Source organism: Pteropus alecto, unplaced genomic scaffold (assembly GCF_000325575.1).
Source record: "Pteropus alecto unplaced genomic scaffold, ASM32557v1 scaffold113, whole genome shotgun sequence".
Classification (NCBI taxonomy): Eukaryota; Metazoa; Chordata; class Mammalia; order Chiroptera; family Pteropodidae; genus Pteropus; species Pteropus alecto.
Window position 1 is genome coordinate 6,122,436 of NW_006433949.1, and position 26,392 is coordinate 6,148,827.

Here is a 26,392-nt window from a genome sequence, read left to right on the forward strand (position 1 = left end):
GGTATTTTAGAAAGCATTTGGGGTGACTTGGGACCTGATGGCATGTCTAAGGGTACTTAGTTTCCAGACACTCCTAGGGCCCACCCACCACCGGGCTGGAACAAAGTTGGTGAAAAGGCGGCCCGATGCAGCCCCGCAGGTCCCGCCCCGGCCCGGCCCCGCCCCCGTTCTCCATAGTTACGGCGCTGTGGAGGCGGCGGCCATCTTGGCGGCGGAGCGATGAGCGGGTTGAACCCCGAGGCGGCGGCGGGGGGCTCGACGGTTGGGTCCCGGGGGCTGGTGGCTGGCAAGGAGAAGAAGAAGAAAGCAGGCGGCGGGGTCCTGAACCGGCTCAAGGCACGGCGGCAGGCGCCCCACCACGCGGTCGACGACGGCATCGGGGCAGTGGTCACGGAGCAGGAGCTCCTGGCTCTGGACACCATCCGGCCCGAGCACGTCCTGCGCCTCAGCCGGGTCACGGAGAGTGAGTGCGGGGCCCGCTGCGTCCTCCCCTCGCGCCGGACCCGGAGCCCCTTGCAGCCTCCAGCGGAGCCGGCCTTTCGCCGCTCAATCGGCCTGGGGTCCACCTAGCCACCCTTCCCTCTCCGGCCGGCCGGGCCGCGCTGCCCACTGCTCCGCCCGGTCGGGCCTGCGCTCTCCACCGTCACCTACGCCTGGTTGGGAAGAGGTTCTTCTTGAGCTTGACTGCATTCCCTTGGGTCTGGCCCCCGGCCCCACCGGGCTTCCCCTTGGCCGGCCCCAGCTGGGCCCTCAGGCTGGGCCGTTCCCCTCTTCAGCTTCACTTCCTTGGGTAGGGGGCTCCTTAGCTTAACCGGATCCTCCAGACCCTGGTAAGTGGGCCCACTGCTCCCTCATCCTGGAAGCCCCCCAGCCATCAATGAAGTTCCAGCTCTGCCCCGTCCCCTCACCCTATCTACTCTCGGCTTCTGCAGCCCTCTGCCAGCCCAGACCCCTACCTGCTTCCTCTGCGTTTCCCTCTACTCTGGATCCTGACAGCCCCTCTCCCCTTTTGGCCCCAAGCTTTGCCCTTTTGTGAGCTGGTGGGCTCTTCCTTCCTCAAATACATTGCGGTGGCATTTCATGCACATTTCAAACTGTGCCACATTAAAAAAAAGTTTCATTTTATGTACAAAATCCAAAATGTGAATCCTGCTTTTGACACTTGTTCTAGTGAATTAAGAATTATATCTCTGTTTCAGAAATGTGTTTCTGGCATAAAATAAAACCATTCTACACTTTTCATTGATTTGAGGGAGGGCGGGAAGAAATATATTGCCCATCCCCTACCCTGGACCTCTTCCCTTTTTCAGTTGTTTTCCAAGCCAAGCCTTGACCTGACTTTTCTCTTGCTATTTACCCTCTGAGAGTTTGCAGTCACCTGTTTAGGCCCTGCGTGCCCTGCCCATCCCCCTTGCTCTCCAGATTTCTAGCCCTGAAGCACTAGAACTCCCTTGGTGGATCTGAGGCTACAATAGTGTTATCGCTGAATTGCTTTAGTCATCAGCCCAGGGCTGCTTGGGTGTACCTCAGGAAGCTGGTGGCAGCTCCAGTGATTTGGGAATGGGAATGGGGGGGTGAGGTGGGGGGGGTCTTGGTCCAGACTGTATTAAAGGGAATTCTCATTTCCTAAAATAGTTTTCACTTGATTCTGGATGTTTTGATGTCCCCATTTTCCATCACTGTTTGGGTTGAGACTATCATTTTCATGCCTAGTATATCTTTAGAAGGTCTCGCTATTCAGTTTCATTGAAATATTATGAAAAAGCAGCTCTGTTCTGACCCAGTTTTCATTTGGGGCTCTAAAGGTACAGAAATGCTTATCACCTGTTCTTTCTAACCTGATGTTTCTTCCTAATAGCAAGGGTGAATTAGGCCATTCTAATGCCTGACGGAGAGGTGGGCACTCAGGTCCTGTGTAGGAGCTTGGGATTGGTGCTCTGCAGTTTACTGCAGAAAACCACAGGTCAGAGCTTGGTGACTTCTGGGTGTTATTATTTTTCTTAAAGTCTGTTCCCTTCAGCAAGTTATTTTTGAGTACCCTCTAAAGGTGCAGAACCAATCTCAGCCTTTTAGAGAGTTACAGGATTATCAGTAGCTCTCAAGTTTGCCATCTTACCAGATAGCATGTGAAACATGAAACAACTAACACAAGTAGGCAAGATAAGATAAAGTGCCAGAATGAATTGTAGAGAAGATGCATGCTGTCAGGAATCATCACAGAAAGAAGTCAGTGAAATTTTCTATGATTAGTCCTATTTTGATTCGTTGCTCAGGTTTTTGTGGGCTCTACTCCACTTCGGCCTAATGTGCTCACCGGCAAATCTGTCCTGCCGCCTGTGTAGGTATAGTCCACCTGATTTCAAACAGCCCACAAGCTAATGGTTCTTACATTTTTAAATAGTTGGGGGGGAGGGGGCGGGGCGCGGATACTACCTTGCAACACATGGTCATGTAAAATTCGTATTTCAGTGTCCTTAAGTAGTTTTATTAGAATGAAGAGATGCTCAGTTGCTTTTGCACTAAGTGACGGTTCAGGAGTTGTGACAGACTGGCTCAAAGCCTAAATTATTTATGATCTGGTCCTTTACAGAGAAAGTTTGCTGACCTCTTCATTGTGATATGGTTGGCAAACAAGCACTCTATTAGTCATTAGATTAGGGTAAGTGTTTTTAAGTAGATTTCTAAAAAAAATTCTGCTCTTTTGTGACATCCAGGTTGATAGATCATGAAAGGTTTGTAGGTCATTTTTGACGTGTTTCCAAAGAAATCTTTTTAAACTGTAAAAGTGTCATCATAATCTTATCCGAACCAAGTCCATGCTTTTTTTCTTTCTTGGATCTCCTAGTTCTCTCCCCACAACCTTTGCTTATAACATAACAGGAAGTTTTTGTGTATATTTTAAGTGAATTGCATAAGAAAAAAAACCTGAGTATGCTTCAAAACCTGAGAAAAATGTGAATGGTAGTTTCAGAGGATTATTTAACAGCATTGGTCTCTCTCTCTCTTTCTCTCTCATTTTCAGATTATTTATGTAAACCCGAAGACAACATCTACAGTATTGATTTCACCCGCTTCAAAATTCGAGATTTGGAGACAGGGACAGTGCTTTTTGAGATTGCCAAACCTTGTGTTTCAGGTAGGCCTCTATATTGTAGTGGTCACTTGATAATTGGAGCAAAAGGCCTTTGAAGCTTGAATTTTTGTGTGCCATTGCATCCTGTGTCATGGACTCTGGCATTTACATGATCTCCTGAAGCCTGGCCTGCTGAGCCTGCTGGTTTGAAACTGTGTTGAGAGGCTGATGTTTGTTGAGTATCTGCTCTGTGCTGGTTACTGTGTTCCACAGCTTTTTGTTACATCCGCTCATGTAATCCTCACTCCTCTGAGAGGATTTATTTTCCCCATTTTTCAGATAAGGAAACTGAAGCCCAGAATTTCCAAGTGACTCTCCTAAGGTTCTGTGCTCTTTCATCTTCCAGATTGCCCCCACTTAGGAAAGGAATCCTTGAAATTAAACTGTAACGAGGAAAGCTCATATGAGCTTTGAGTACAAGGGACACTCTGGAAGGGTGATACTGAGGATTCCAGTCCAGACCATGAAGCAGTTTCACTTCTCGTCTCACTCTTCCTTTTAAATAGTGTCTCATATTTCCCAGTAAGTTCTAGTTTGGATTTTTAATCTCCACCATTTTCTGGATGAACAGAAAGTCCAGGCCTATGAACTCATCTACTTGGGATTCCTTAAAGTAGCCTTGAATAGATGGTTCCTGTGCTTGTGCTGCAGTTCCAGGGTGATTCATTTCTGGCTGGGAGACCACACTGTCTTTGGAGCACATCTCTGGAGAGTCAGCACCCCCTGGAGTTTGTATTGGAACACCAGCACAGATAACTCTTCAGAGTATCAGCTGCAGTCTGTATTAATAACTCTTTTTACAAGCTTTTCTCATTTGATTCGCTACTCAGAAAGAGGCTGTAAATTTGATAAGGCAGGTGTTAGTACCGCAGATAAGTCAAAGACTCTCCTGAGAAAGTCTCAGCTCAGGTTAATTACACAGCCAAGGCTAGAGCCCTGGTCTCTTTACCCCACCAAGTATTCTTTACGCTGCTATACTCTCATACTGGCCAAGGCGCCTGAAGGCTCAATACAAACCTAGCTGATATTAGGAGGTCAGGGCCAGCTAGCTTCCTGGGTCCATGGAGTTCATATCTCTGAGCCACATGTCCAGTACTTAGGATGTTTCACAGACCCCTGGTACTACTTCAGGTATATAGATTTGAATTTGACTGGTCTCAGGATAGTCATTTCAGTACAAAACTGAACTGTCTCAAGAAGGTCAGCTGCAGATACTCTAAAAATACTTTGATTTTCAGGCTCTCCAGTCTTTACCTTTAAGGATCTTGATTCACTTAGAATATGCTCACACCAAGTCACACACATTCAGCAGTGCTTGTTCTGATGAGTTGGAATCTCTGAGAAATTTTGGTGTGACTTTGAATCACATTGTTGGAGCCAGGGTTCTAGAGTTTGGGTACAAACCCTACTCAGTCTGGTTGCCCAGTTGCTCTTGGGCTTCTCAGAGGCAGAGATGTTCGATGCGGAAAAAGACTTCAAATCCCTGCTGGACATGGGATGGTTACTTGAGGAAACTAACTCTTTGTTCTCATTTTATAAATTCCTCATTTCTGGGTTCAAGAATGGGCTAGACCGAGACCATCATACCCTTGTGGACCCTCATTCAGGTCCTACACCTTGCTTCACTGTGCATCGGCTTCACCTTCTCCCGGGTGGTCAGTGTTGGGCCTGCTGTGGCCTAGAATAGGCATAAAAGGCATTAGTCCAAGGAAATGTAGTACCCCAAGGTAGTAGGTCAGTGTCTTCCGTTTAAATAACAGAATTATTTCTCGGGGTTTGTCTTTACTGCCTGTCAGAAATTTTTGCGTTCTCTGAAGGAGCCTTTTGACTAGTTTCAACTTTTGTCGTCTCATTCTTTTGGTTAGTGACTAGTAGTACATCAGATTGGTCAACAGGCCTTCAGTCAGATGGACCTGGATTCAAATCTCTGTTCATTCCATTTACTATTTTGGGGACTTTGGACATGTTACTTAACCTCCCTTACTTTGAGCTTTCTGATCTGTAAAATGGAGCTAATAGTAACACCTCACAGTGTGGTTGTGAGAATTCTATGTAGCGTTTAGCACAGGACCTGGCATATAGCAGGTGCACAGTATGTATCAGCCACACTGCTCTCGATGTTAGCACTGTTGTGCTGTTTGGGCTGGTGGTGCTGAGATGGTTCGCTCAAAATTCCGTGTGTGCTTTCAGACCAAGAGGAAGAGGAAGAGGAGGAAAGTGGAGATGTGGATATCAGTGCAGGACGTTTTGTCCGCTATCAGTTCACACCAGCATTTCTCCGCCTCCGGACGGTCGGGGCTACGTGAGTACGAGTATTGCCTGAGGGGAGAACTTTCTGCTTGTTTACAGAGGAGAATGTTCTCAGTTGGGTTGGCTTTAGCGGGCGGCAAAGTGAGGCTCACAGAGATTTATTTTGCAGGGTGGAGTTCACCGTGGGGGACAAACCTGTGTCAAACTTCCGGATGATTGAACGGCATTATTTCCGGGAACGATTGCTGAAAAACTTTGACTTTGATTTTGGTTTCTGCATCCCCAGCAGCAGGAACACTTGTGAACATATTTATGAGTTTCCCCAGCTTTCTGAGGATGTCAGTACGTATCCCCTGACTTGTTCAGCACTGTATGTCTTTAGGGCTAAAAGGAATGAACCTTTAAATCCATCTGATCCAACAAACTCATTTTGCAGAGGAGAGAAATAGTGACATGATGCATCTCTAGTCATTCGATCTCAGGTTTCTCGTTTCCTATCGATCCTATCTGATATTTCAAACTCTGACTCTGTATGGGAGCATGGAAGGTTTTAATAATACTTTTTAGATGCCTATTGTGGGAAAGGGCGTGACTCAGGGAGCCGAGAAGAGGCCCATGACGATCCCTGGGACTCTGATTAGATGAAGCTCCTCTCCTGTCCACTGTTGGTCATGGTTCCCACCCCATTCTGGTCATCAGCTTCTGCTCTGCACTGTTTGTCAGCCGTTCATTTATTCCTTAATCCTAGCTAGGCGGGAAATGGGGGGCTAAATAGAATCATAAGTCTGAGGACCTCTTCCTGCTCATTCTCTGCAAGTAGAAGGTTCATTAGACAAACTGTTAGAATAGACCCAGCAGGAAATAGGGAGCTGTTACAGGTTTTGAGGCACAAAGTGACATGATTGAAGCAGTTATGGGGGAAGAACTAGAGAAGGCACCAGAGGGAGAAGGCCAGAGAGAGATGGGCTTATTAATTAGAGAGAAAGAACTGGAGTTTTCAGTTTCTACGACTTTGGTTTAGCATCCTCTCAGGTTAGCATCTCAGGTTAGCAACCTCTGTTAGTAATTAGAGAAAACTGTTGCAGAACAATGAGGATGTGAGTGGGATCCTGTGAATAGCAGTAGAATTTATTTAGTTGGGTTTTAGGGAAGAATCTACATATACTAATTAGTTTTCTCAGAATCCCAGGTCCTTAAAATTGGCCTGTTCTGACCACCAGGTACTCTTTATTCATGTGGCAATGTTGTTCCCAGGTAAAATGAGGATCACTGAGAATGTGGGGTGGGGTGTTTATGATAGCATCTAATCTTAATTTGAACCCTGCTCCCCAAGATCGGCTGGAATATGTAGATACTTGCAAGAAAAGATTATGTATAGCATTTCAAGTTTTTACCCAAGGCAGTTCAACTTTTCTTCTTGAAACCAAGAGTGTGAAGGTCAACATTCTGGATACAAACCAAATAACTTTGGCCTGGGTGGGTTCAAAGAGCTTTAATCAGTTTTATAATTTTCTAAAAGGTGATGAAAAATAGCATTTCCTCCATAGGAGTCAAAGTAACGTGTAATCATTAACTCAAAACTGATCAGAGATAGTGACTGTTTAATTCTCTTGACTTTCCAGCATGGTTCAAGAGGTCTGGGCAGTTGCTTGAACAAACATTTAAATCGGGATCCCAAGACAGGCAGACCCTTTTGCTGGATCATTTCTGAGTTAATACCTTGAGCCATGTCTGGTGAAGGCTCCTTGCCATTTGTCCCCATGCACTCATGCACACCAAGTTTCTTTGGTTGCCAGGGTGCCTGTGGGCACTGGCACATTTAGGCACAGCTTTCTGGATTTGGACCAGAATGTCTAGGGATACGGACCAGAAACACTAAGTATATAAGGTGCTGTGGTCCATGTTAGCAAAAGTGTAAGCACGTTCTCCTGGGTGCTATCTATCAACTCAGAATCCAGGCTGGAGGTGACCTGGAAGGCCTGTCAGAGTTGATTGCATCCTTGTGTTGAAGTGAGTATCATGTTGAGTTTCAGGGCCTCTGTTCCTCAGTTCTCCCCAGCTCTCAAGGGTTGGCTCCCTCTGACCTTATTATTCTGGGAAAGGGTACTCACATTTTCTGGAAGGCCCAGCTTATGAATTTTAGAGGGGATACTAGGTTACCACCTAGCCCGTGGGACAGGCTCACACGTCTTCGCTTTTTTCTTTTCCCTGATTTGCAGTTCGTCTGATGATTGAAAATCCCTACGAGACCCGTTCTGACAGCTTCTACTTTGTTGACAACAAGCTGATAATGCACAACAAGGCTGATTATGCCTATAATGGAGGCCAGTAATGCAAGATTGGACAGGAGAGGTGCTTTGCTGAGGCCCAAGGTCCTGGCACATGGAGGTGGTCGAAGCTACTGTTAGAGAACACACATCTGGAACCTGGCCCCACTAAGCTGAGGCTGGGGTGGCAGCTTCCTGTGCTCAAAGAAAGGTGCCAAGCAGTGCTGTGTTTCCTCCCCCAGTATTTTTTCTTCCCTTGTATTACCTGCCCCTTAGGTCACAGAGGTACTATAGTAAAGTAAAAGATTAGGATAAGACTCTTGGAATCCAGATAAAAAAGAAAGTTTATTCTCATGTAGTCATAGCTGCCTCCTGGTTGTCCTGACAAGCGCGGGTCTCGGTGGCAGAGCCATGCCTGGGTGAGAAAGCTCTGGCTGGCTTGCCTGCCAGCTAGCAGCTCTTCTTTAGGTTCCTGGGTGCTGTGGGAAGCTGCAGGGACAGCCTCTTCCAGGCATCAGTTCTCACTTCTGGTGTTGCCATCAGCACAATCTGACCTCAGCCTGTGCATCATTGTACACTAATTGGAAAGAAACTCGAAAGTGGTTGGAGAGGAATGGTGCCGAGACCTGAGGCACTAGAGATGGAGACTGTTGCCAAACGGAAAGATCCATTTTGCGGAGAGGCCTGCTTATCTGTCTGACTTCCAGGATCCTCAGCTAGTCTTTCTGGGGAGCCAGCAAGGTTTCAGCCTGGCAGTGCCTTCCTGTTGTTGTTTTGGAGGAAAGTTAAGCTTGGCTTGCTTCTCTAGACTCTTCACCTTTGAGTATCTCCCAAAATAGGATGTGTCAGTTTTGTTCTTGCAACAGTAGTATCTCTCAAGGCCATAGCAAGCCTCATTGTGTTTTTTTAATTTCTAGGCTGCTTCTTGGGAGGTTTTATAAAATGTCAGTGGTGTTCCCAGCGTATGTGATGTGCAGTTAGACTTCTGATAGTGCTAATCAGGCTCCAGAGGTGAATCTGGCTCATCTTGGGGCCAGGCGTAGTTACGAACCAGCAGCTACTTAAAGGAGGCATTCAATTTTCTCTACATAGCATAGCCTAGATGATTGGCTTCTGATGGGATTTGTCTCCAAAACTCTTTGTAGAGTTCTTATTTAGAATTTTCCTATCCACCTTTACTGAAATAGTTTCTGGCACTGTCCTGGCAGGTCAGATCTAAGTAATGCATATCTAATCCTTCAGACTGCTAGTTGGAATTGCTTTGGGTGTTAGGCCCCTCAGCCTGTTTCACTTGTTCCAGTCAGAAAGCTGTGTTCTCAGAAAAACTTCCTTGCATATCCTGCTACTTTTGTTCTCAGGCCCTTCCTTATTGGATAGAGTCTCACCTCATTTGGTCTGGGTGGTGTCTGACTGTGTGAGTGGCTTTATGTGCTAAGCCTAAAGTCCATAAGATTAATGCTGTGGCCAGGATTTAGCATTGATAAGAAGATGGCAGTAGGAAGGAGCCAGGTATATGGTAATAGTCACTGCATGCATCACAGTAACTGGCTGGATAGCCATTTCCCAAGGCACTTGGGAGGAAGGCTGCATGGGGCCAGGGAAAGAAGAGCCAGCACTCAGCCACAGTCCCTCCTGTGCATCACTAACCAGTGTTGCTCCTGGTTTGGATTCTAGAACGTGAGTGGCCCTGAACCTTGGCGCTCAGTGCTTTGTACCAGGCCAGAGTCTGGGCTGTGCCGGATATGGACAGCTTTTTTACTGAGAAAGCCCTAGGTTAGCCCTGTTGTGCCAGCACTGGATCCGGCCACTGAGGGAATAAAGAGACTGGCAGACCGGGGGAATCTCAGAACTGGAGCTAGTTACAAATTCAGGTGCCTTATGTGGGGCTCTGTCCCATATGCTGCTGGGGAAAGCTGCATTGCCTTCTTTCCCTCCCCATCTGCAGACAGGTATCAGCACTGCCTCTTGTCCTTGCGTGTTAGCTCAGAACTGTCTTGTTTCTCATTGTGGCTCCTCCGAGACGTTCGCGTATTGCTATGGAGCTTCAGAATCATTCCTCTCAGTGACAGAAGCCCTATCTAGAAAGTTTCTACTATTTGCTATTTAATTACCATCTAGGTTGTGGTTTCTGAAGCTGCTCAGAGCTGTGCTCAGTAGAGTTTGTCTTGGAAATGTGTCCCAGGGCAGATTGCATCTGTCTACTGTGGGCCCTTATCAGCAGTGTTAGCTTTTGCGAGGAGGAGGACCTCTGAGAAGGGCAGAGGAGGCAGGCCTCTGGCATGGATAGTGCTGTGTCCTCTTTCCTATTAGTTTGCCTTAGTCTCACTGGAGACCATTTTGAGGCCAAGTGCTCAAACTGTACCCAGCAAGACAGGGTTTGCCATCTTCTGTTACTGAAGGTCTGGTGGTCTGTTTCCAAGACTCTGAATTCTTGTGTCTAGCTACTCAGGAAATCTGGGGAAGCATTACCACTTTGAGGTGTTAACTAGGATAAGTTTGAAATTCGAGCTTTTATACCTGCATTGGAGAGAGAATTAGAAGTCATAACTTTCTCTGTAAATAGCTGAACCAATCAGAAGTTGAGTCAGGAGGCCATGTTATTAAGGAATCTGCACTGTTGATAGCTGTTATCTTGTGGGTGATATAATAGGAGGAAAAAAACCTCCCTGTTTGGGAGATGATGCCTTCTGTTCAGAGCAGGCATCTGAGAGGGAACATGTCCCAGTGGACTGGCAGGCCCACCTGGTGCCAGGGGGCCTGCTTCCTGCACCCTTCCTCTCCTGTCTTGCCCTTGTCCCTCTGCCTTGTAATCTCCTGGGAGAGAGTCTCTCTTTTCCTGGGAAGCCTTTCGGCTAAGATGCCCTTGAGCTTCTCCAAAGAAGATCCTGGTTTATTTAATTCTATATTCTAAAGAGTAAATAGAGGAAATAACTAACTGTAGTTCTGGGCTAAAGTAGGCTCTCCTTGCGTGTTAGCTCAGAACTGTCTTGTGAAGGCAGTTTCCAGGAGTATGTGGGACTTGTTGCGGATACCTGTAGTCTGGGCCTTCTAATTCCCAAATAGGGGCAGTGATTTGGGGATGTTGAGGCTAACCGTAGACTGGTGATTCTTGAAATGACAGTGACTGGGGAATCTTTGACTTACATTTTCGGTTGAAATGGAACTCATTTGTGGAGCAGATTTAATAGGCTCTGTCTAATGTACAAATAGAGTGAGTCTTGCCTTAGTTTGTCCTGCCCCCATGGTAGGCTCCCAGGGTACTCTTTTTTCCCTCTGTAAAGTCACTTTCTTCTGGTGGCCATTGTCACCATGATGTCAGTGAGGTTCGGGGAATGGGGACAATCTCCTAAAAACCACACCACAGACTCCTTGCCAGTGCATGAGGATTCCTGATACAGAGGGTGCTGCTGTACCTGGTGTGGGAGCCTAATCGTCAGACCATCACCTTATTCACATGCTGTGTTACAGAACATCTTAGCCACAGGAAGGATCTGGTGGAGGTGGATCTACCCTTTGTTTTACAAAGGATCATGTAAAGTCATTGAAGTTGTGAAAGTCTATTTTTTCCCTTGTAAATCTATTTTTCACAGAATATAAGAAACATCAATGACCCGATCTATCCTTCCTCCTCTTTCCCCTTCACTCGAGATCCTCATTCCAGTTTGTATTATCTTTGTGTCCAAAGTAAACTAGGTGATTTATTTGTATAAAATGTTATTTTGCCACAAGAGACAGAAATAAAAGATTTTCACAGTCTGTGTACCCTCTCTTGTATTCTGACTGGGCCCCTTGTGTTGCTGGGAGGAGCAGGTATGGGGTGAGGGGTGGCCTTTTTATATATAGTTTGAGCATAGCTGGTTTATAGGGAGATTGGGGAATAGTTTTGGGCTTTAGGTTTAATTTTGCTTTATTTTGCCAGGGGCTTCTGAGAATTAAAAATTTATGTACACATTTAAAAGTTAGGTTTATTAAGGTGTGCTTTAACTACAGTAAAATTCACCTTGTTTAAAGGTACAATTTGATTTTTCAATAAATGTAAATGTATTCGGTCTTATTCCCCCACTGCAATCATGATACAGGGCATTTCCATCACCCCAAGAAGTTCTCTCAAGTTCCTGGTGTTTGTAGCCAGTTCCCTCCCTTTACCCCAGCCCCTTGTAAATGTGATTTTTATCTGTTGGAAAACTCATGTACCTTTACTATAAGACATGGACATGTTTAAGGTCACAAATGATACAATTTTAAAATGTCTGGTTTAGATGGTCTGGGGTACCTGAAGCAATTATTGGCCTCTGCCCACAGATACCATTCACTATTTCCCCCTTTCCCCTGCTTTTCCCTCTTTTCTTCCACCCAGGGTTGGTGATGGAAAGGTGAAGAAGACCTCAGAGTATTTGTCAATCACAGTCATTCGTTTGTAAAGTACTGGGGATTAGAGGCTTTCTTTTAAGTTTGTAAGCATTTCATCTCTAATGAAAGGTAACATTAAGAACTTTGCTGTGTCTTTTGGCTGATCATCTCCAGGAAGTAGAACCTCTTGTCTGGAGACAATTCTTGGCATGTGGGTCAGTGCTAAGGACAGATACCAGGCAGAGTTACGGGGGGTTGGGGGGAAGGCAGCTGGAGGGATGTGGGAGTGTGTGGGACGGTGTAGATAGATGTCTGATTCACATTTGTGCTGAGGGAAAACTGTTGCCAGGCAAGTGAAATCTCCATAGCTTCTTGAACAGAGTGAAGGCATCCTGAGGAGGATGCTAAGGACCAAATGCATGGCATTAGGTGGCAGTGCCCCAGCTCCTAAGGGGCTCTGTCCCACAGTTGGGAGTGAGACAGATGGGACTATAGTGGCACAGGGAAGTAGCAGCGCTGCCCCACTTTCACAACCTCTGGGGGGGAAAATCTCCCTCCCAGCAACCCAATTTCCTGGGCCTAAATATTGAGCACCAGAGCAAGACGACCCTTTGCCCTTCGTGGAGTTGACAGACGAGTGGAAGGCTGGAGAAGATTTCAGATGCTAAATAAACCGTCGTTTGGAGAGTGTGTGGGGAGAGACACTAGCCTTCCGGGTCAGGGCAGGCCTCAGTGCGTGAGATCTGAACGTAGAGGAGCAGATGGGACAGTGATCGCAAAGTCCCGGAGGCAGAAACAAGCTAGAGGTGTTAGAGAAAAGCTGCCAAGTGCGGCTGGAGCGAAAACAGCAGGGGAATGGTGGGCGTGAGGAGGGAGGAGATCATATAGAGCTTTTTAGGCTGCGAAATTGGATTTTGGTGGAGAGGGGCCCGCCATCGAAGAGTTTTAAGAACGGATGAGGACCGACCTCGGAGACCTCATGAACGCGGGAGAGTTTGGTTTTATCTCCAGGGTGGGAAGCGACGCGCAGGCCCCGTCCTCAAGGCCTGAGGGGCGGGGCTTGTGACCCGCGGAGCCCCGCCCCCTTCAGCCGGAATCTGAATCGCAGGCGTCTTCCGTCCTCCATGGCTGCTGTGCTCCTCGCCTGGGCCTGCGGCCCGGTCCGTAGAGGTGAGTGCACCCCGGCTCCGCACAGAGGGGCCGCGGTGCGGGGCTGGCTGAGCCGGCGGGCGTCCCCACGGCGGGGTCTCCCCTGCTACAGGTCAGGGATGGGCGGTGAGCGGCAGCTCCTCAGGGAGCGCGCGCGTGGCCTTTGCCCTAGTTTGTTTGCTCGCAGCCTGCAGTGACCCTTGGATCCTGTTTTGACATTCACCCCTAAGCCAGTTCAGAAGGCTACATCTCCATGTCCCTCCTTTTATTTCACCCCCAGAGAATTCAGGAAGATTCAGGGTGCAGAGGGGTAAAGGGGATCAAATATATGGTAGCTGAAGGAAACTGGACTCTGGATGGTAATCACACACAATAGAATATATAGATTCTTTCTCCAGAGCCAGGGCTGAAATTGAACCCACACTCTGCACCTGTAAGCTTGGTCAAGACAGCCCGTGTCGGCCTCAGTTGGCCCATGTGTAAAACGGCCACAATAATATATTACTATTCCCATAGAGTTGTAAGGATTAAATCATAAGGTGTGTAAAACACTTAGTACTATGCCTGGTAGGTAACATCTCAGTAATGTTAGTTAACTCTTATCATTTCTTTCCACCTGGAGCAGCTGTGACAGCTACGGCCTCTGCCAGGCCTTGTAGTAAGTGCTACAGTTAGTATCTCTAATTCACCCACCCCCAGATGGTACTGTTGATTTTCACATTTTATATTACCCGAGTCTCAGTGCAGTTAAGATCTATGCCTAAGGGCACAGAGCTGTGCTCTTACTATTGGCATTAATTGATGACTGAGTGGGCTAGTGTAGGCAAAGTGTTTAACAAGCATAATAAGCATTTAGTGCGGCAGTTCTCAGCAGCAGCACTGTTGATGTTTTGAACTGATAATTTTTATTTATTTAAGTTTATTGCAGTAACATTGGTTAAAATAATTATATAATTTTCAGGTGTACATTATAATTTGACATCTATATATTCTATTGTGTGTGATTACCATCCAGAGTCCAGTTTCCTTCAGCTACCATATATTTGATCCTCTTTACCCTGTCTACCTCTTCCCTCCTCTTCCACCCCCTACCCTCTGGTAACCACTATAGACTGATAATTCTTTGTCATGGGGTCTGTCCTGTGCATTAAAGGATGTTTAGCAGCATTCTTGGTCTCTACCCACTCCATACCAATACCGTTCCCACCTTCAGCTGTGACAACCAAAAATGTCTCCAAACATTGCCAAATGTTCCTTGGTGAGCAAAATCATCCCTGGTGGAGAATCACTGAGTTAATGGATCACATTATTATTATTTATTATTATTACTACTACTACTACTACTACTACTACTACTACTTCTACTACTACTACTACTACTACTACTACTACTACTACTACTACTGCTACAACACAAAACCTCTTGCTGGCAGCTCTCTGTCGTCAATTACATACTGTCTACCAGTCTGTGAAACTTCCGGAGACACACCAGATACTGCGTCAGACCTGTCGGGACTTTGCCGAGAAGGAGCTGGTTCCCATCGCAGCCCAGGTGGACAAGGAACACCTCTTCCCAGCAGCTCAGGTGAGAGTACCAACCTCAAAAGCCCATAATAGAGGTCTGTCTTTGGCTCCTGGGTGAATGGTGACAGTTACAGCCAGACACACACTGAGCCTCTAGTGAAAGAACCCTTAGACGGGTCCTGGGACCCAGAAAATTCTCAGAGGTCTTTCTTGTCTAGCACAAGGCCTATAGCTTTTAGTATTTAACTTTTAGAATCACAGTAATAATGGTGGCTGGTTGATATGCTTACTGTGTGTCAGACATTGTGCTAATAATAATAGCCCACGCTTACAGCATGCTTACCGCGTGCTAGGCACTGTTCTTAGTGCTTGAGAAGTAGCAGCTCATCTGTTTCTCACAACAGTCCTGTGATGGGAAGGTACTGTTGTTACATACCCTGTTGTACAGTTGATGGGAGTCAGATTGGCAAGAGGTTTAAATAATGTGCCCAAGGTCGTGGAGCCAATGAACTGCAGAGCTAGGGCTTGAACCTGAGTCTGTCTTCTGAGATCACAGTCAGTACGCTCCCTCTCGAGCCATCGCGTTCTTCCATCTGCCTCAGTCCACCTGTAATTAAAGGTTTAAGATGTTTCTGCTGTATCCCCTGGACTGCCAGATGTCTGGCACATGGTGTAAATACTCAATAGATATTTGTCGAATAAATAACTGGTGACACAGTAAACCTTTTTGGCCTCTTACTTGTTTTCTAGTCTGAGGAATTCAAGAGTTGTGGTCACCATTTATATGTCTTCTAGGCTCTGTGACCACTTTTCCTAGTTAGTTAGTGTTGTGTGTTGATGGTATATTGGGCTCTGTGTCTGGACTGTGGGAATACCCACGGAGCTCAAAGCCAAGTAGGCAAATGGCCTTCTGGGCACCAAAATCAGTTGGGCGACTTTTAGGTGTTAAGCACATGACGTGTGTCATCTCATTTAAGCCTAAGAACATCCTCATTTGCGAATCTGATCTCCATTTTGCCTCATGGGATGCTTACTGGGATTAAAGTGAAATAATGTATGTCAAATTCATGGCGCCTGGTAACTGTTAATACAATTATTGTTATTTTCATTAGGGTTGAGAATGAGACACAGAGAAGTTAAATGATTTCCCCGGGTTTACTGGTCTGTGGAGCTAGAATTGACACTCCAAGTCTGCTGGCTCCACAACCCATCTCCATCCACTATCCATGTGGTTGTCCCAGCAGCCCAGGTGGCAGGAAGGGGCGTCCTCCGTACCAGCACGCACTGCTCGAGTAACTTCATCTGGCACTTTCCTTGTCTTTCAGTGCCATCAACTGAGATGTGAAAAAAACTCAGTACCTTTGTGAGTAGAGGATAGCAATAAGCAAACAGGCCATTGAGAAACAATAACAGCTTAGAGGTGCTTTGCCCACAGCAGTTGTCCTAGAGATGGTTGTGTTGGGGATTTTCCTGCCAAATGACAGATCGATCACCTACTTTTTGTGTATTATTCTATTTCCTCAAATTATTATTAATATTACAGACATAGATTTGCTGTGGGTAAGAAGGCTGGCAGTAGAAGCAGGTTTTTTTTCTTTTAATTAAATGTATTGGGGTAACATTGGTTAATAATCATAAATTTCAGATATACAACTTTATAATACAACATCTATATATTCCACTGTATGCTCACTACCCAAAGTCCAATCTTCTGTCACCATATATTTGACCGCCTTTACCCACTCTGTCCTCCTCCCACCCCCCATTTCCCTTCTGATAACCGCCATCCTGTTGTCTGTATCTATGAGTTTGTTTGTTTTGTTTGTTTGTTTGTTGCCTTTTGGTTTTGTGTCCCACATATGAGTGAAGTCATACGGTTCTTATCCTTTTCTGTCTGACTTATTTTACTTAGCATAATATTCTCAAGATCCATCTGTGTTGTTGCAAATGGCAATATTTCATCCTTTCTTATGGCTGAGTACTATTCCATTTTATATATGTACCACATTTTATATATGTACCACATCTTCTTTATCCAGTCATCTAAGGACACTTTGATTGTTTCCATCTCTTGGCCACCATGAACAGTTCTGCAAATAGGGGTACAAATGTTTTCAAATGTTGGGGGTAGATACCCAGAAGAGGGATTGCTGGGTCCTGTGGTAGCTCTATTCTTAATTTTTTGAGGAACCCTCATACTGTTTTCCACAGCGGCTGCACCAAGTTACATTCCCACCAGCAGTGTGCAAGCGTTCCTTCTTGTCCAACCTCTCCAACACTTGTTGTTTCTTGTCTTATTAATAATAGCTATTCTAACAGGTGTGAAGTGGTATCTCATGGACGTTTTGGTTTGCATTTCCCTAATAGCTAGTGATGTTGGGCATCTGTCTTTTCATAGACCTATTGGCCATCTGTATGTCTTCCTTGGAAAACTGTCCATTCAGGTTCTTTGCCCGTTTTTAAATTGGTTTGTTTTTTTATTGTTGTGTTGTATGAGATCTTTATATAGTTTAGATTATTGGCCCCTTATCAGAGGTATTATTTGCAAATATCTCCCATTCAGTTGGTTGCTTTTTTTGTTTTGTTGATGGTCTGTCTCTTGCTTTGCAGAAGAAGCTTTTTAATTTGGTGTAGTCCCATTCATTTATTTTTACTTTCCTTGCCTTTGGAATCAAGTTCACAAAAACCTTTTTGAGACCAATGGGGTCCATAAGTTTAGTGCCTGTATTTTTTCTTTCTCCTATGTATTTTATTGTTTCAGGTCTTATATTTAAGTCTTTAATACATTTTGAGTTAATTTTTGTGACAAGTAGCAGTCTAGTTTCATTCTTTTGCACGTGGTTTTCCAGTTTTCCCAGCACCATTTGTTGAAGAGGCTTTCCTTTCTCCACTGTATGTTATTGGCTCCTTTGTCAAAAATTAGTTGCCCTTATATGTGTGGATCTGTTTCTCAGTTTTATTCCATTGGGTTGTGTGTCTGTTTTTCTGCCAATACCATACTGCTTGATTACTGTAGCTTGTAGTATAGTTTGAAGTCAAGGAGTGTGATGCCAAAAAAGCAGACTTTTTACCATCCTCCTCTTAACTAATCTTCTGGTTTGATAATTTCCTACTTGCTTTATAGGGATGGGGTATTTCCAATATCCTCGTAAATATCCTCTCAGATAAAGACTTCTGAGCCACTCCCTGGCTTATAGTAGGCGCTTGATTAATGATATCTAATATTTTTTCCTAAAGAATTCCCTCCCTCCAAAAAAAAAAAAAAAGTGGATTTATGGAGGAAGGGTCGGGGGAGAATTGAGAGGAGGGTGGGCTAAGAATTAAGTGGCAGGCTAGTGCCACTTGCTTACTTGGATGGTTTTATAACTTAAATTGAACTTTAGTCTTTCTAGGGCCAAACTGAAAAATGAAAGGAATGATTAGGAATTTACAAATCTATTTTGTTATAAAGGAAAATAGAAAATAGAATGGTATTTCCAACCAATTTTGGACTCAGCCTGGAATATGTGTATATTTATATGTATAAAACGGAACCCAGTTTTTTCTTAGTGAATATTTTGTGTAACTTTAATATGTCAGGTGCAAAGCCTGCTCTTCCTTCTTTTCCCCTACCTCAGGTGACAGGTAGGCTAGGTGTCCTAGTTAGCCACATAAAAACGTCTCATGTCCTACCCCTTTTTTCTTCCTTATACCCCCTGGCTCCTGTTAATTCCATCCTGGAAATGTCTCCTGAATGCCACGCCCTCTCATTTCTCCCCACTGGAAGTCAGCTCTCTGTCCCTGGAGCATTCCATCCATAGTCTGTAATTCTCTAGCTGTGCTTATCGTATTATCGTGTCCATCTTATATCACAGTTACTTCAAAGGGTCAGCTTCCTGAAGGCAGGGGCTGGGGTCTTGTTCATACTCATATTTCCCTGTTCAACAGGACACCATGCTTGACGTTTAACAAATGTTTGCCGAATTTTATTGAATTGAACCACATGGTCCACCCATCAAGTGATCTTGAATATCCTTATTGTCCTAGCATGTAGCACACACTAGCACAAAGTGGGGTCGACTAGAGGTGGCTCACGGGGTTTCTTTACCTGAATTAGCAGCAAATCTTTAATAAGCTAGGAAATGTTCTTCCTTTCATTATTTTATTGTTATTATTTTTCTTTTTTCTTTTTTACAGGTAACAGATCTATGCTTATTCTTTTTTAAAATTGGAAATGTTCTTCTTTAAAGGGAGTTAGTTTGACACTAGTGAGTACAGGCATACTCAGGATAGATTTGATTTGTTTTGAAAATCCGAGTTTTAGAAGCGATTCGAAGCATTGTTTTTCTAGGAAGGACCCTCTAAACGTTTCCCAGATATGAAGGCAGCGAGTACTGAAGGCTTGCTCTGTTTGTCACAACTAAGAAAAGGATCTTGCCCTTTTTCACATTTTCTCTTGGGAATTTGGAGACCACTAGACTTGGCCTAGTCAGTGATGTTGCCTCTTTTCAAGTTGCAGGTCTGGGTTTCTGGTTCACAGACACAAGGGGGGACCGAGAGTGACCATTGTGGATAGCTCTAAGAGGTGCCCTGTGAGATAGTTCTCAAGGTCAGGCCTCTTGCTGAAGTACCAGGGAGCCTGGCTGTCGTTAGCCACTGTCATCAGCCTGCTTAGATCAGAAATGATTCATTCAACTAGACACGTTTTTTTTCTCCCCCCACCTTTTTTCATTTTGTTTTTGGTTTCTTCTTTTTGATTATATTGTCTCTTCTTTCCAAGGCCACCCTCTCTCTGTCTCTCGCTGCTGGTCTCTTTCAGGATTTTTCAGGCTACATTTCAGTGAATGTACATTGCCACCATTATCGATTATTGCTTCTATCTCCGATTTGTTTTCTAGAATGTTCCTGTGACTGGCCATGGCATATTGCCAGAAATCTAGAGATGTATTCCAGAGTGAGAAAGGTTGGGAGACACAGCCCCAGCCGTCACTGATACACTTGGATGAGCGCGATTGTATACAAGCTCAGGGGTGGGGGAAGGAGTTCATGCCCAAGTAGAGCAGCCCCATCATTTGAGGGCAGCACCCCATCTCGTGAAATTTGCTGGTTCAGTCCTCAAGTGACAGTGAGTGGAAATGCTGTCGCTGCCCCTGATGGAGATAAACGTTTTAAAAGAAAATGCCGATGGCGAGAACCAAGCGGGAGATGAGTGGGGAATGAGGCGTGCTAGTGAGGTCATGTGGTGCATGACCTCATGTGACTTCCGACAACTGTTTTTTCCAGCACAGTGAGAACTGTCAAGACAGACAGAGGCAAATGGTGTTCTTCCCTAGAGAGGAGAGTGCAAGACTTCTGGCTTTCTTGTGACCTAGACGTGGCCCAGACTTGGCCTGACTCCGTGGGTCCTGTCAGGAGCACCATCTCCACATGAGTTCTCCCATCCGTAAAAGGAAGATGGGTCATCCTTGTTCTGCCTGAGATTTTTTGGTTCCCTTTTTGTTTCTTGGCATGAAATGGAGTCACAGGACGATCGACTAGTCTGTCATTTATTCCAAGGTTAGATACTGGAGAGCTAGAGGAGAAAGAGGTGTGTCTTAGTGTCCAGGGAAGTCAGATGGTGCTTGTAGGCTGACATAATTGGAGTGTCTTTTTTTTTTTTTTTCTTAGCTCAGTCTGTTTTGCTGGTAGACCAGCGAAAGCCTTTCAGCGAGGTTCTTGCCTAGACCTGAGCACGAATCATAGGACACCTGAATATTTCCATACCTGGTAGCATATGGCCCAGCATTCTCTACTAAAACATTATTTTCACCCTAGGACAGGTTAGTTAGTTGCCATAAGTATTGGTTTGAACAGGGTTTTGTTCGAAAGGGGCCATGCTCTTGCTGGCACAGGGCTCTGTAAGTCCCCAGATCTCATTGAGAGCACAGTGCTGCATAAAACACACTCTGCTTTCGACTCCCCCACCCTCTAGTAGGTTCCTGCCCACTGAGATGATGCAGTATTTCTGAGCAGGATCACCCCCCGCTTCTTCTAGGTGTGTGGGAACCACAAGATGTTTGTCTCCTTAGCGATTCTCGAAATGACACATCCCCAGGAGCCCTGAGTCCCATGTGTCACTGTGTACTAGTTTCCTATTGCAGTTGTAACAAATTACTACAGAGCCAGTGGCTCAAAACAGTACACATTTGTTTTCGACAGATTCTGGAGGTCAGAAATCCATAGCAGGTGTCGCTGAGCTGAAATCCAGATGTTGGCGGGGCTGTGTGTCTTCTGGTGGCACTTGGAGAGTCCCAGCTCCTTGCTCTTTCCAGCTGCTGGAGGCCACCTGCACTCCCCGGCTCGCGACCCCCGTCCAGCCAGTGTTTGTGTCATTCTGACCTCTTCTCTCATCGTCACCTCTCCCTCTCTGACTCTCCTGTCTCCCTCTAATTTCCCTTATAAGGCCCCTTGTGATGACATTGGGCCCCCTGGATAACCCACAGTAATCCCTTCACGTCACATCTTTAATCTCATCAGCAGAGTCTCTTTTGCCCCACGAGGAGACATCTTCGCAGGTCCCGGGGATTAGGACGCAGACATCTTTGGGGCTGTCATTCTGCTGCCCACCTGCTGGCCGTCTCCTTCCCCTCTAACTGCGGCCCAGTGTCTGCCTTGGGGGCTGTGGGGCTCGATCGGCACTTGTGGGGTCAGTAGCTCAGCGCCACCAGGCAAACAAGTCTCTGCCCCACTCGTGTTGTGCAACTGGAGACTCTGAGGTAAGGTCGTTCCCCCTGGGAACAGTTCAAGGCAGAATCTAATGAGCACGGCTGGTTGCGGAAGTGCTGCAGTCCTGGGTACCACCTGTCTGCCACACGCTTGTCCAAATGAGACCTCGTCAGCCACTAAATGATAATAAATCCCATTCGCTGACCCCTCCACTCGTGCCAAGCACTGGGCTTAGCATTTTATCTATATTGTCTCAGTCCTTAATTCTGTGAGGTAGGTAGTATTTGGGGAAGAGGTATAAAACTTTTTAAACCACAGAAGCCATATTAATTGGATAAAAATGAGAAAATATTATAAACATTCTTATTAGCTGCTTCTTTTAAGTCAGAACAGTAAAAACATCATGTTTGCTGGGATCAAATACGTAAAAGGGCTAATGAAAACCAACGGCCCCTTCTCCCCCAGCCCTGCTCCCCTAGTTGGTTTTCGTTGTTTCTTCTGGAAGCTAGGTTGGTTCTGTTCTGGGCCACATTTCTCAAGTGGAAAGCAGGCTTACAGAGGTTAAGGAATTTGTCTTAGTTCAGAAGGGCAGAGCTGGGCTATGTGCTGAGCTGGTTAAAATCCTGGAGTCATTGCCTGGTTTCAACCACAGCCATACCACTGATAAGATTCTGGGCTCTGGTTTCTCCACCTGTGACATGAAGTTGACTCATAGCATCTTTCTCATACAGACACTCAAATGAAAGAGTACACACAAAGAGCACTTACGCAGAGTTTGGCATAACGTAGGAACTTGGTAATTCACCGTTACTATTACTGTTATTTCAAACCAGAAATCCCAAGCTCTTACCATACGTTTATTCTCTCACTTGGGAATATAACAGGGAGCAAAAACACACAGTCTCTGCCCTCATGGTCAGGAAGAAAGACCTTAGTCAAAAGGAGCACAGTGACAGGTGTGACATTCCTGCCGCAGAAGCACTGCAGAGGAGAGGCACAGGGGCTGCGAGACTGTGTGATTGTAGGGTTTGACTTAGTGAGGGCAGAGGTGGCAGCCCCAGGAAGTGGTGGTGAGCTGAGATCTGAAGAGGAGGAGGAGATAACACCTAGTTGATTAAGGGCCTTGCTGGCAGTCACTGGCATGTGCAAAGGCCCTGTGGTGGGGTGTGGCGTGCTTAAGGGACTGAAAGAGGTCACTGTGGCACTCTGCTGTTATGCTTCTAACCTCGGAGGCCCCTGAAGGCTTCCTGCGCCTTCTGCCTGCTCACTGGTTGTGGCTGCGGACAGAGGTGAGCCAGTGCAGTGTGGGAGCAGGATGGCTTGAACGAATGGTGCTGCCATGCATACCTCAGCTGAGGCTGAGTCTTCAGTGTCTGTACTCGGGGATCATGGGCTGAGTGGGTGGGGCCACAGGATCTGAGTTTTTGCAGACACTGGCTCGGGCAGGAGGGTTTGGGGTTGGAGACGGTGGGCCCTGGCTCCCAGCTGCCGTTGCCGTGACATCCTTCTCTGGGGCCAGGTGAAGAAGATGGGCAAGCTTGGGCTTCTGGCCATCAATATCCCTGAGGAGTTGAGTGGTGCCGGACTCGATTATCTGGCGTACGTCATCGCCATGGAGGAGATCAGCCGGGGCTGTGCCTCCACTGGAGCCATCATGAGTGTCAACAACGTAGGTTCCCCCTCCTGGGCTCCTGAGCCCCTGGGACACACCGGTGGAGGAGAGCCTTCTGTGGGTGGGCAGTTACTCAACCACGTGTCCCAGCATCTGGGGCAAAGCCAGTTTTTGGCTCCCAGACCCTGACCTCTTCTGGACTTGGTCCTTCGAGGGCTCTGAGAGAGGAGGCCTTGGGGTGGGGTCCACTGGCAGGCAAGTGTGTCCGGGCTCGAAGGTCTCCAGCCACTCCCCTCTGTCCTCCACAGTCCCTCTACTTGGGGCCCATCTTGAAGTTTGGCTCCAAGGAACAGAAGCAGCAGTGGATCACACCTTTTACCAGCGGTGACAAAATTGGCTGCTTTGCCCTCAGTGAACCAGGTATCACAGTGAGTCAGTGGTCTCCCCATCCCCTCACCTCAGAGTCAGGGCGACAGATCAGACTGGAGCTGGGCTGCCCCAGGGGAGAGCCAGGAGCCAGGGCCTGTGCTGGTTTGGGTCAGCTGCTCATAATTTATGGGCTTTCAGTGTGAGCAGCTGGGGGTGGGTCTGGCAAAGAGCACTTGGTCGCCTCAGCTGAGCTGGGCAGGGCACTTGGCCTTCGGGTTTTGGCCTGAAGCTGCCAAGCTGCTGCACTGCCTCCCTTTGCTCTGAGAGCTTTAGGAGCTGGCATTACCCTGGAGCTTTCTCCCCGGGGGCCAGACCCTGACTCTTTGGAGCCTGGTCGTGCTCACCAGCTGGGAGTTGAGGCTGGGTTACCTGCTGAGTTGACAGCAGTACCCTTGGTGGGGGTGGGGGTGGGGTGGAGGTGGCGCTGGATTCTGAGTCTGTGTGTGGGGCAGGGAATGGCAGTGACGCAGGAGCCGCCTCCACCACTGCCCAGGAGGATGGTGACTCGTGGGTCCTGAATGGCACCAAAGCCTGGATCACTAACTCCTGGGAGGCCTCAGCCACCGTGCTTTTTGCCAGCACCAACAGAGCCTTGCACAACAAGGTAGGGACCCCAGAGAGAGGGCCAGTGAGACCTCTGTGCTGCAGTCATTTCATAGTTTCTAGATCTTAATCCTTGTGGCCTGATGGATCCGTGTCTGCTCTGGGGCACCTCGGGGCATTTGCTTTTCCTCCCCGCCTGCTGTTGGCCTGGGGCTGGAGTCTGCACCTTCCCCAGAGGGGCCAGCAGAGGGTGTAAGGGCCAGAGGTCTTGAGGGAAGCAGAGGGAAGGGACTGGAGTTGGTGTCTGCTGTGGTTTGTGAAAGGGGTGTGGCCTAGGACAACATCTGGGTAAGTCACTGAATGGGTTTGTCTGCCCTTTCAGGGCATCAGTGCCTTCCTGGTTCCCATGCCGACACCTGGGCTCACACTGGGGAAGAAGGAAGACAAGCTGGGCATCCGGGCCTCGTCCACAGCCAACCTCATCTTTGAGGACTGTCGCATCCCCAAGAACAACCTGCTGGGGGAGCCGGGAATGGGCTTCAAGATAGCCATGGTGAGCCCAGCCCAGGGACGGGGACCCCAGGGTGAGGTCCTGGGGCCCAGCTGGCCACCACTGACCGGGGCATTCCCCATAGCAAACCCTGGACATGGGCCGAATTGGCATTGCTGCCCAGGCTCTGGGCATCGCCCAGGCTGCCCTCGACTGTGCTGTGAACTATGCTATGAATCGCAAGGCCTTTGGGGCGCCCCTCACCAAGTTCCAGGGCATCCAGGTAAGGAGGCGGAGACTTCTGGAGCTTAGCCTGGATGCTGGAGAGAGGGAAGCTCCGGCAGACAAGCTTTTACCTTCTCCCGCGGTCACCTTTCTCCCGGGTCCCGTTCTTGGAGGGAGGGCGGAGCACGAGGGCGGGACGGGCAATGACTGACTGGTGGGCTGGGGCCTGGTTGTTGCAGTTCAAGTTGGCGGACATGGCCCTGGCCCTGGAGAGTGCCCGGCTGCTGACCTGGCGCGCCTCCATGTTGAAGGATAATGGAAAGCCTTTCATCAAGGTGCCTGTGGGGAAGGGGTCTCCCCAAGCATTGGCCCTTTGGTGGGCAGAGGGACTGAGGGAGAAGTCTGAGTGGGGTCCCAGTTCCTAGGGGCTGTGGACCTATTGCTCCAAGGGGAGGCTCTCCCGCGCCCTCCTCTGCTGAGGAGCCCTGTGCTAGGGGCTCCCCACTAAATAAAGCTTTTGACCTCACCATCCCCTGTGATTAGGAGGCAGCAATGGCCAAGCTGGCTGCATCAGAAGCTGCAACTGCCATCAGCCACCAGGTGAGTATTCCGGGTGCATGGCCGCGGTACCTGTGCGGGGCCCCGAGGTAGAAGAGCAGAGTGCGTGCCAGCTGCCCCTCCCCACGCTGGTCCTTATGGGTAGCTGATCCTGCCCCCGTCTTTCTCCCTCCTGAGCCTCTGCTTTCCACCTTAGGCCATTCAGATCCTGGGTGGCATGGGCTACGTGACAGAGATGCCGGTCGAGCGGCACTACCGTGATGCCCGCATCACCGAGATTTACGAAGGCACCAGTGAGATCCAGAGGCTGGTCATCGCGTCGCACCTGCTCAAGAGCTACCAGAGCTGAGCCCTGAGGATTGGGTGGGGGCCAGAGTAACCAGGCCTCAAAGTAGCAGAAGTTGTGCTCTCTCAGGCCTTGTGAAGGCTGTGAGGCTCGGTCATTATTAGAAGCACCGTTAACCTGTTCCTTATAAAACATAAATGAGTGCAGGTGGGTGGTCTGATTCATAGTTTGGGAACTGATTGTAAGTAATAAAGCATACCCGTTCCCCTAGCCTCGTGTCCTTGCCTGGGGGCTGCTGGGGAGGGAAGATTGTCCTTTAGTCTGCTTTCTGACAAACCCCACCCTGAGTGTGTGGCTGACTGTAGGAGGGTCCTTCTCTGTCCTGGGAGAACGCCAGCAGGAGGCAGGGTTGACACAGTTCAGGAAAATAAGGAGCTGGGACCAGTGGGCCTGGGTGACTGTCTAGGAGGGTGACCACTGAGCCTTCAGGCTGGAGGAAGGAGGAGGGCAGGGAGGAGCAAAGCTGTAGAGGGCCCGGTATGAGGAGGTGGAGACTTTAAAGCATCCTTTCCACGTATTATTTGGGTGCTGCCAGGGAGCTAGCACGGAGCCTGGTAGGGAGATGATAATGGTACCAACAGGGCTGGCTTGGGGCCAAGGTACCTCTCTGGAGCCGGAACCCACGTTTTGAGTCACTGCGGCCCAATGAGGTGAGTGAAGCTGCTGGAAGTGAAAACAAAAAAAGGGAGGCGGGGAAAAAGCAATGACAAGATTTCAAAGGAGTTGGGGACAGCCCTCTGCAGAGCAGGAAGGGTAGGTGGGCAACGGAAAGATGACCACCGCCGAACAAGGCGCGCCATCGCCACGTGCGGATTTATGTGCCCCGCCCAGC

General features: G+C 47.7%; 2 protein-coding genes across 2 annotated transcripts; both read left to right on the forward strand.

The window, feature by feature from the left end:
* The first annotated feature begins 180 nt into the window (after positions 1–180).
* UNC119B (unc-119 lipid binding chaperone B) lies at positions 181–11,408 on the forward strand. Its single transcript, XM_006908622.3, has 5 exons — positions 181–463; positions 3,023–3,136; positions 5,324–5,435; positions 5,553–5,725; positions 7,603–11,408. Exons 1-5 carry the CDS (start codon positions 220–222, stop codon positions 7,713–7,715), a joined length of 756 nt encoding a protein of 251 aa, XP_006908684.1. The 5' UTR covers positions 181–219; the 3' UTR covers positions 7,716–11,408.
* Positions 11,409–13,039: 1,631 nt separating this feature from the next.
* On the forward strand, positions 13,040–25,770 carry ACADS (acyl-CoA dehydrogenase short chain). Its single transcript, XM_006908623.3, has 10 exons — positions 13,040–13,170; positions 14,583–14,734; positions 22,877–23,026; positions 23,278–23,389; positions 23,851–24,002; positions 24,324–24,494; positions 24,577–24,714; positions 24,896–24,991; positions 25,200–25,256; positions 25,411–25,770. Exons 1-10 carry the CDS (start codon positions 13,125–13,127, stop codon positions 25,561–25,563), a joined length of 1,227 nt encoding a protein of 408 aa, XP_006908685.1. The 5' UTR covers positions 13,040–13,124; the 3' UTR covers positions 25,564–25,770.
* Positions 25,771–26,392: the final 622 nt, after the last annotated feature.